The sequence below is a fragment of the Colobus angolensis genome, unplaced genomic scaffold (genome assembly GCF_000951035.1).
Source record: "Colobus angolensis palliatus isolate OR3802 unplaced genomic scaffold, Cang.pa_1.0 Scaffold8, whole genome shotgun sequence".
Taxonomy (NCBI): domain Eukaryota; kingdom Metazoa; phylum Chordata; class Mammalia; order Primates; family Cercopithecidae; genus Colobus; species Colobus angolensis.
Window position 1 is genome coordinate 14,849,370 of NW_012121820.1, and position 9,185 is coordinate 14,858,554.

Below are 9,185 nucleotides of genomic sequence, written 5' to 3' on the forward strand. Positions count from 1 at the left end.
TGCATTCCTTCCAATAGCGGAGCGAGGCGGGGCGCAAGCCACTACAGTTCCGCCCCCTCATGCGTTATTGGCTGCGATGCTGGGTTGCTAAGCGGAATTTAAACTTGCAGGGGCGAGGCGGGCCGCAGAGCAGGGACAGAGCGGGGAGAGCCGGGCTCCTGGCCATCCCAGGGCGCCCCCTGCCGGCCACCCCACAGCGCGGCCATACAAGGCCAGGGACAGTCAGGCCTAGATAGTGAGGAGAGGCTGATGCCGGCTTCCAGACACGTTGGCCACGCTGCTCCTAGGCTCTCAGAGCTTTGGCATGGCCAACCATATCGCCTTTATCCCTTGCCTTTAACCATGTATTCATTCATTAAAAAAATACCGGCTTATCATATTAGGACCGCTCCTTTGATTACACCCTCGGGTAGTCTTCTCCCATTTCATCGGTTTTTGCCTTATAAAACTCCAACCAACCCTGGTTATATCCTACTTTGCACCTGCACCCCGGCAGCCTTACAGGGCTGGAGAAAAAAACAAAAAGAGCATAACCATGCTTACTGACTGGTCATGTTTTAAATTCATAATCCGTAAGACTACCTGCTAGGAGGCCGGGCGCACAGTGGCTCACACCTGTAATCCCAGCACTTTAGGAGGCCTAGGAGGGCGGATCACCCGAAGTCAGGAGTTTGAGACCAGCCTGACCAACACGGTGAAACCCCGTCTCTACTAAAAATACGAAAATTAGCTGGGCATCTTGATGTATGCCCGTAATCCCAGATGCTCGGGAGGCTGAGGCAGGAGAATCACTTGAATGTGGGAAGAGGAGGTTGCAGTGAGTCCAGATCACACCACTGCACTCCAGCCTGGGCGACAAGAGCGAAACTCCATCAAAAACAAAACAAAACAAAACAAAACAAAAAAACTGCCTGGTAGGCCACATTTCCCTCATTCTTTCTACCTTTTCCTCTCTGACAGCTTGCCTCCTATGTTACCAAGAACACAGAAGCAGTGAGAAGGGAATGTCCACGTGCGCCCGTCTAGTCTACCTTCCTGTCTGCATCTCTGCCCATATACTGGGCATTGATGAACTGCGCCTGTGCCCATCCAACCCCAACCCCTCTGCCTGGGCACTTCCAGCCCCTCTACTACTCACCAGCATCACTCCAGCAACCTCCTTCTTTCTCCTGGAACATCAGCTTCCCTCTTTACTGATTCATTTCTATCAACCTACACGCATGCTGAAATATTTTTCATCTTAAAACAACCCTCTTTTGACCCTACATTCCTCTAAAGCTCCCCATCTCTCTTCTTACTATTGCAGCATAAAATCTCAAATGTGGCTGGCCATGGTGACTTGCACTTGTAATCCCAGCACTGTGGGAGGCCAAGGGAAGAGGATCACTTGAGCCCAGGAGTTTGAGACCAGCCTGGGCAACATAGTGAGACCCTGTCTCTACAAAAAAATACAAAAGTTAGCTGGGCATGGTGGTGTGCCTAACTCTTAGCGCATGGCAGTGCTCCTGGTAGTCCCAGCCACTGGGAAGGCTGAGGCAAGAGATCACTTAAGCCCAGGAGTTTGAGGCTGTAGTGAACTATGATCACAACACTGCACTCCAGCCTGGGTGACAGAGTAAGAACCTGTCTCAAAAAAAAACAAAAAAGAAAAAAGAAAAGAAAAGAAAAAGAAACCCTCAAACCAGTTGTCTATACCCGCTGTCTGCAGTTCCTTTCCAGCCCTCTTCAATCAGGCTAAAACCCCCACTTCTTTACCAAAACCTCTTGTCAGGTTCATCATGAGTTCCACAGAGCTAAATCCAACAAACAATTTTCAGTCCTCATCTTTCTTACGTAAATGAAAAGTGTGTCATAATTGTGAGAGGTTGCTATTATTATTTAGTAACCAATAACCTTTTTAAATGGATGAATGCCTGCGGCTATTTGGACGCCTCTCCCTCTCTTGCCCTGCTCTCCTCATTCCCTTTGTGAAGTTTCTCAAGAATAAGTGTGGGGCCTTCCATGTGTCCCTGCTCTGGTATCCAGGGTCTGGAAGGCTACAAGAGGGCATCTTTTTTTCTTTTTTTTTTTTTTCTTTTGAGACGGAGTCTTGCCCTGTCACCCAGGCTGAAGTGCAATGGTGTGATCTCGGCTCACTGCAACCTCTGCCTCCCAGGTTCAAATGATTCTCCTGCCTCAGCCTCCAGAGTAGCTGGGATTACAGGCTCGTGCCACCATGCCTGGCTAATTTTCTGCATCTTTAGTAGAGATGGAGTTTCACCACATTAGCCAGGCTGGCCTCGAACTTGTGATCCGACACCCTTTTCATCCTCTTTCAAGAAAAACACCAACAAAGTTCTGTGTGGGACAAGGACCAAGGACTGTGGTCTGAGGCTGTGCAACCACATAGCTTCTGTATGGCTCTAATGCTTGAGGTAAAAAATGAGAATGGCCAGGGCCTTAGCTGCTGTATTGCTGTCATAAGGTGAAGTACTTTATGGTATTGTACTTCCCCACAATAAGCACACGAGGGGAGAGAGTGGAATAGGGCAGGGGGAAGAGGACAAGACACATCAGTGCACTCCAAGAATGGGACAGAGGAGAGAGGCACCCTTGTTACATACAAATGTCATGAGAGGCCGGGTGCAGTGGCTCACGCCTATAATCCCAGCACTTTGGAAGGTCAAGGCGGGCAGATCACTTGAGGTCAGGAGTTGGAGACCAGCCTGGCCAGCATGGTGAAACTCTGTCTCGATTAAAAATACAAAAAATTAGCTGGACATCATGACAAGCGCCTGTAATCTCAGCTACTTGGGAGGCTGAGGCAGGAGAATCGCTGGAACCCGGGAGGCAGAGGTTGCAGTGAGCCAAGATCGCGCCACTGCACTCCAGCCTGGGTGAAAGAGTGAGACTCTGTCTTAAAAAAATAAAAATAAATAAATAAATATCAGGAAAAACTTTGAAAATGTATGGAATAAATATATGCAACTCTAGGGCCTCATGTTAATTTCAAAGAGAATATTTGACAGAATGAAGGTCATTCCCAACCACCAATCTTTTCTTGAATTCATCAGTTTTCACCATCTCCCAGCCTGGAGAGACATCTGCTCCAGGTCTGAGCCCCCAGAGCTCCCTCTACTTCAGGGGCCTCATGGGAAAGCCCTCTGTGGGGAAGGGTTGGGGTAAGGGGGAAGAGACTAGAAGCCCTCACCCACCCTCTATTCCAGAAACCTCCTCTTTGTGAATTCAAGTCAGCACTGTTCAAGTGAGCTCACAGCAATAACCACTCACACTAGCAGGTGTTATTAAAAGGCATTTAATAATTTTAATTAAAAACTCTTAACAGCGAATTCCGTCACAGGCCTTGGCATCTGGAAGCAACTCCAGGGACATGTGCCCCCTTTGGGATGTGGCTGAACCACGGTTTTGGACCCGAGGCCCACTGGTGCCGCGTGGCGAGGGGCTACCTGGAAGTTACTTCCATACGATATCAAAGATCCGCGAAGATTTTTTTTAAAAAAGTTTTAAATATATTAGACTCTCTTGATTGCCATTTTTACACAAAGCTGCTGATACAGTATACAGAGTTTTAACTTTTTTTTCACATAAAATACATTTTTTAAAGTGTTCTCTGTACATCAGTGGCTTCTGGTCTGGTGAATTATTGCGGAGGGCTGGGGGTCTGCAGACTTTTCCTGGGTGTGCAGAGCCAGGCCCCGCACGGTGGCACTTGCAATGCCCATGGGAAGCGGGCCCTCTGGCCAACAAGAGAGTCCTGTCGGGGAGAGGGCTATAGCTTCTGGCACAGGGGGTCACTTTTGCAGAGTCATCCACTGACCATTGGACCCTTTGCTCTTATGTGCCCTGGGGCAGGGGAGACCATCCCCAAGTTACAAATAGCAAGAGTTAAATACAGTCTTTCTGGGCATCTTGAAAGGAGCACCCTTCTTGAAAGTACCCCAGTATCCTGCTCTAGAAGAGAGAGCAGGTAGGTGAGAGAGCTCAGGATGAAAAGGTATCTGACACCAACAACCACAATGGTCTCATGTTATTACAAAGCCAGCAAACCGGTGGGGCAGGACAGGGGACACACCCTTGTGAACTTTTCTAAGCCCCTTGGAAATGGATCAAACAGTGCAGAGCAGTTTTACTTATGCCACATATTTGATGGAGAATTCTATCCTGAAGTCTTCAGTAGCTCTGGGCCTAGAGTTTATTTGGCTTCCCTAAGCTACTCGCCAGAAACCCACAGTCTGGTAATAGCCGCCAACTTTCAATTGTTTGGGGCATATGATGGTGAGCCATGCAGCACCTGCTTTGGAAGTGGTCTCCTTTAATCTAATGAGGAGCTGCCACAGGACCTGGGTCTCAGCAGGAGCTAGGCATCTGGTTGACTTTGCCTGGTTTCTCCCAGCTCCCGAATCCACCCCTGCCATGGAGGGAGGCGGATTCCCAGGGAAAGGCTTTGATGCTGAAGGAAGCAGCAACTTTTCCTCCCATTATCCATTAGTGGGGTGAGGGGACTATGTAATAAATGAGCTACCATGAGCAAGAAACAATGACTTTAAAAACCTGAGATGCATTTGGCAGCAAATTGCAGAACAGTCTTCTAGACACTGATCTCAAGCTGATATTATAGAGTCCCCCAAAGATGCTGGCTGAAGGCAGCTATCACTGAAAGTTCCAGATGGAGCTGGATGATGTCTGCCTGCAACCCGAGACCCAGCATCTATAACTGGTGGCAAATGTTATCCAGGGGTGGCCATGACAGCTGTTCCCAGCTAAAGGAATTCAGACTCTAAGGATTCTGGGAGCTGAAAAGCAAAGGGTCGCTGCACCAAGATGCAGACACTTTGCCTCAGGTGACTTGAATGGGACTGCTGATGCCTGTGATCCCCAAGGGGCAGAAACCACAAAGAACAGTTCTCTTGACTCTGTCTTATTCCTCCTTTATCCGCAGAACCTAATAGTGGCTGGCATGTTGCAGCTACTCAGTAAATTAGTGAGTGAATTAATGAATAACGGCAGCTCATTCATTGGAGGTTGGTCTCCAACTTGTCTCTCAACACTCAGAAGACCTGCAGGGAAAGCTCCCCAGAGACTTAAAGCCCCAAGAGGGGATGGTTTGTCCCTGGCTGAAAACATGAGCCAATGCCTGAGAGGCACCTGTGTGTGAAGTCAGCTCCTGTCAGGGAATCAGCTGGGATTCCCAGCCTTCTGGGTGGAGAGGAATGGCCCAGGAGGCAGGAGGCATGCGGAAAAGGAGGGAATGGCCTCAGGCGCTCAGTGGGTTGGGCAGCACATGCCTTCAGTGTTTGACCCCTGAGCAAAAAGATCAGAAAACCTGCCCAGCTCTCTCCTGAGGAGCACGTGGCTTCCCTCAGAACTCCCTACCTTGTAGCTAAGGTCAGCTCATGAGGGATTTCAGCGTCAGTCTGGGCTCATACTGTTTTACAGCCAATGGTACGTGTGTTTTACATCATCCTGTCCTGTTCCAGCCACAGCCTGAGATGTTGAAGAGCCTACCCCAGATGGCAGGGACGTGGGAAGCATCTGTGCACCTGTCTTCAGCCTCCTGGGCCGCCTCCACCTCTACTCTAGAATACATCTATCCTGGCACTGGGGTGGAGGTGGCCTGATGCTGAGAACCTCTCCCCTTCCAGCAGCCACCAAGGGCGCAGTCACTCCCACAGGCCCTCTACTCTCTGGTCCAGCCGCACTGCTCCTGGGAAAGCATCACTCAGGCTCCCTGAAGTCCAGCTTCCTCTCTGGGTTATGGGGCCATGGGGGCCACAGTAGCGGGCTAAGAATGAAGAATGACAAAAAGCAGATCCCATGACAAAAGTTGTGGCACAAGGCGGGGATGGTCTTCCAGCCCCAAGCCCCTAGCCCAGGTGCCCCTCAGAGAAAGTTTCTCATAGACTGAGAAAGAAGTGGGTTAAAAAGAACCCAGATCTGTTCCCCAGATTAAAATCTGGACCTAGGGGACCCCTTCAGAGCTCTAAGGAGGTAGTTTAAGGACAAATAAAAGGCGCACAGAGCAGGGGACAACCTGCAGCTTGTTGGTTGCACCAAAAGGTTCTGGCTGAGCCTGTGGGTAGTGCCCGTGCCATGGGCAACTCCAAAGGGGGTCCTGGGAGAATCAGCAGTGAGGGGAGAACAGCCATTCACAGTCCTCCCTTCCCAGCATCAGGAAGGCTGGGACTATGAAACTGCAGAGCTGGGCAAGACCCAACTCCAGCCCTACCACGGCTCTCCTGAATGCAGGACGGGATATTGACCACGTGCACCCTGGATTCGCAGATTTGGGACATCACCACTCCTGCAAGTGCAGGCTGGGAGCCCCTGGGCCAGGCAGGAACTCAAAAGGGTTGACTGGCAAATCTGCCTCACCAAGCATCCCCAGAAAAGCAAAAGCTGGGCCCGGGATCCTGAGCACTGATCCACACACATGACTGATGGGGTGGATGGGGGTGGGAGGTGGAGGTAGGCTGGCCCCTAATTGCTTGCTCTGACAGCTCAGTCTGAGGAGGGCTGGCTGAGATGGGCTGGGCTGAAACAGTCTGGATATTCACAAAGACCCAAGGGTGCTGGGCTGTGTCACTGTTAACTGGCGATTGTTTTTTTAAATTAACTGGCCTCTCTGGCTGGAAAAGCATTCCAATGGAAGCTCCTCGCTTAGTTTCATTTTTCCAGCACCAGCCAGTAAAACCCAGTGACCGTGATACGATCCGCAAGAAGAAGTGAATTCAGTTACCTCCCTCCCTCTAGGAGTTTTACAGACTACAGGAATTTTTAAAATCAGATATGCTTTTGTAAATACTGACCTTGTCCCCCTCCCACACCCTTTGACACTTCCATCCAAGAGGAAAACATGATTTGGTTGATTCCAGAAATGGAATCTCCTGGTTTTCCTCCTCTACCCCTGGATGGTCATACAGCTGACTCCTGGCATGGGTAGAAGTGTGGCTCTCAACAAGGCTGCGGGGAGCAGGTCTGTGTCCATCTCATCTACCCATGTAGGTTCCTGGCTCCCTCTGAACACAGCGAGGACTTCTCGCTCCTGTCAGGTGTGGCTGGTGGCCCAGACCTTGGGATGACTCTGAGCAGGACTATGGGTCTCAGCTTAGCAGGTCCCCTCCCCTGCTAAAGCCACATTGGCAGTGGTGATGAGACTCTGAGTCTTAATTTCCATCCTTTTGGGAATACCCCATACATTCTAAGCCCCCTTACTTCCCCTGAGCCCAGGTATGTCATTCCTACACACACTGATCGAGCTTGTGTGTGCGTGTGTGTCTGTGTGTGTGTGTGTGTGTGTATGTGTGTGTTGATGTGACATGCACGTACTGATCCAGAGAAGCCTTTATACCAAGAATAGAGCTGGGATCTCAAACCCACCCTCCCAAGATCAGACAGCAGAGTGAGCCAGGAGGCCATGACGGGCCTTGTGTCAGATGGCAGACGATGCAGCAGGAAGCAGAACCATGGGACATGGGACATGGGATGCTATGGGCAGCCAGGTGAGGGCTGGGGTCTGAGTTTCTCTGAAAAGCAGAGCCCACCTCTCCCCAACTGCCCTCTGACACCTCCCCAGCCAGGGCTGTCGGGCTGGCCTGGATTCCAGGAGCCCCTCTCCAGGCATCTCCCTCCTCCATCACATGGAGACTAGGAGATACGGCAACAGCCATGCACCTTCTCCTCCATCTCCTCTATGGGGGCCTTGAACTTTAAAAGTGGGGGATCTCCGCTGGTGACCGTGTAATATACCGAGGTCCCATTGCTGCTGTACGGTGAAGTTCTGCCTCCGATCAAGGGGGCCTTGCCTTCACTGCTACTCTCGCCCGTCCTGGCCATGCTGCTGCCCAGGTGGGTGCTAAGGAAGGGGTGGCTGAGCAGCTTGGCTGCAGCCCGCTGCCGCTTCAGCTCCAGAAGCGTCTGAGGGCTCTCCTTGTAGCTGCTCCAGGGCGGGGTGGCGTCAGCCACACCAGGGTTGCCATAGGCCATGCTGTAGTCGGGCACCTCATGCACCTTCCAGACATCCCCATTGGCCAGTGCATACTGGTAGGCACTGACCGGAGCCCGGAGGCCATTCTCAACAGGCATGTCCAGTTCACCTCGTGGGATCTTGGTAGGAAATTCGGAGAGTAGCACTGGCTTCTCCAGCCTGGGGTTCTGCGAGTGAGAAGAACAACATTACCAGCTGGCTGGAAGATCTGAACCTACTATCCACCTGTCTCTCTGCTGAGGGCATTATTCTTTAGACCTTTCCCCTATCTGTTTTCCCTCTCTGGGTATTGGGGCCAGGGTTGTCCTTTGGGGAACCCCCAATCTATGAATTTTCGTAGAGCTGACTGACCCCTGGTCTTGCTCCAGGGCCTGGATCATGACCTAAGGCCTAGCCAGTCAACATATTTCACTACCGGGATTGGCCCAGGGATGAGTTCTTAACTGAAATTGCTTCAGTGAAGCAACCCTGGGACTTCTGCGAGAACAACTGGGAAAGAGAAGTTTCTGTAGGAACTGTGGGTAGTAAGAATGATGTAAGCTGAGGGCTGGGGAGATATTATGTTGAAGGGTCTGCTTGCAAGTGAAGTTGACATGAAGGAAAACTAACAGAGACTGCATCCCAATGACACATTTGAAGCCCAGGATCCTTCCAGGCCCAGACTTTTCAGTTGCACAAGCCAATAAATTCCTTGTGTGTAAGTCCATTTTAGTTGGGTTTTTCAGTCACTTGTAATCCTTCCTCTGTATTTGAAGCATATCTCACAAAGATTCTTACCCAGGGACCCTGTATACCCAATAATCCTTGGATAACAAGAGTTTGAAAAGTAGCTGTTTCCTAAAAACAATAAACTAAAAAATAGATGCAAACGACAATAACATTTAAAGCACAGCAAAAATCACCATGATACAAGGAACAAGGTCAAAAGACACATGAAGAAACTAGAAAAATATTTTCAACATATACGACAGAAAAGAGAGTAATTTTCGAAAAGTATAAAGAGCTCTTAAAAGTTTTTTTTTTTTTTTTTTGAAATGGAGTCCTGCTCTGTCTCTCAGGCTAGAGTGGAGCAGTGGCACAATCTCCGCTCACCACAACCTCTGCCTCCCGCGTTCAAGCAATTCTCCCACCTCAGCCTCCTGAGTAGCTGGGATTACAGGTGCACACCACCACACCCAGTTAATTTTCATATTTTTGTAGA

The 9,185-nt window shown here is 50.1% G+C and overlaps 1 protein-coding gene across 2 annotated transcripts in view; it reads right to left on the reverse strand.

The window, feature by feature from the left end:
* Positions 1 to 3,279: 3,279 nt before the first annotated feature.
* Positions 3,280 to 9,185, reverse strand: part of PPP1R16B (protein phosphatase 1, regulatory subunit 16B) — a 120,513-nt gene continuing 114,607 nt past the window's right edge. For both annotated transcript variants that reach the window (XM_011929051.1, XM_011929050.1), the window contains one exon: positions 3,280 to 8,151. In XM_011929051.1, coding sequence (XP_011784441.1) covers positions 7,645 to 8,151 — 507 coding nt within the window. In that variant the 3' untranslated portion in view covers positions 3,280 to 7,644. The remainder of the gene's footprint in view (positions 8,152 to 9,185) is intronic.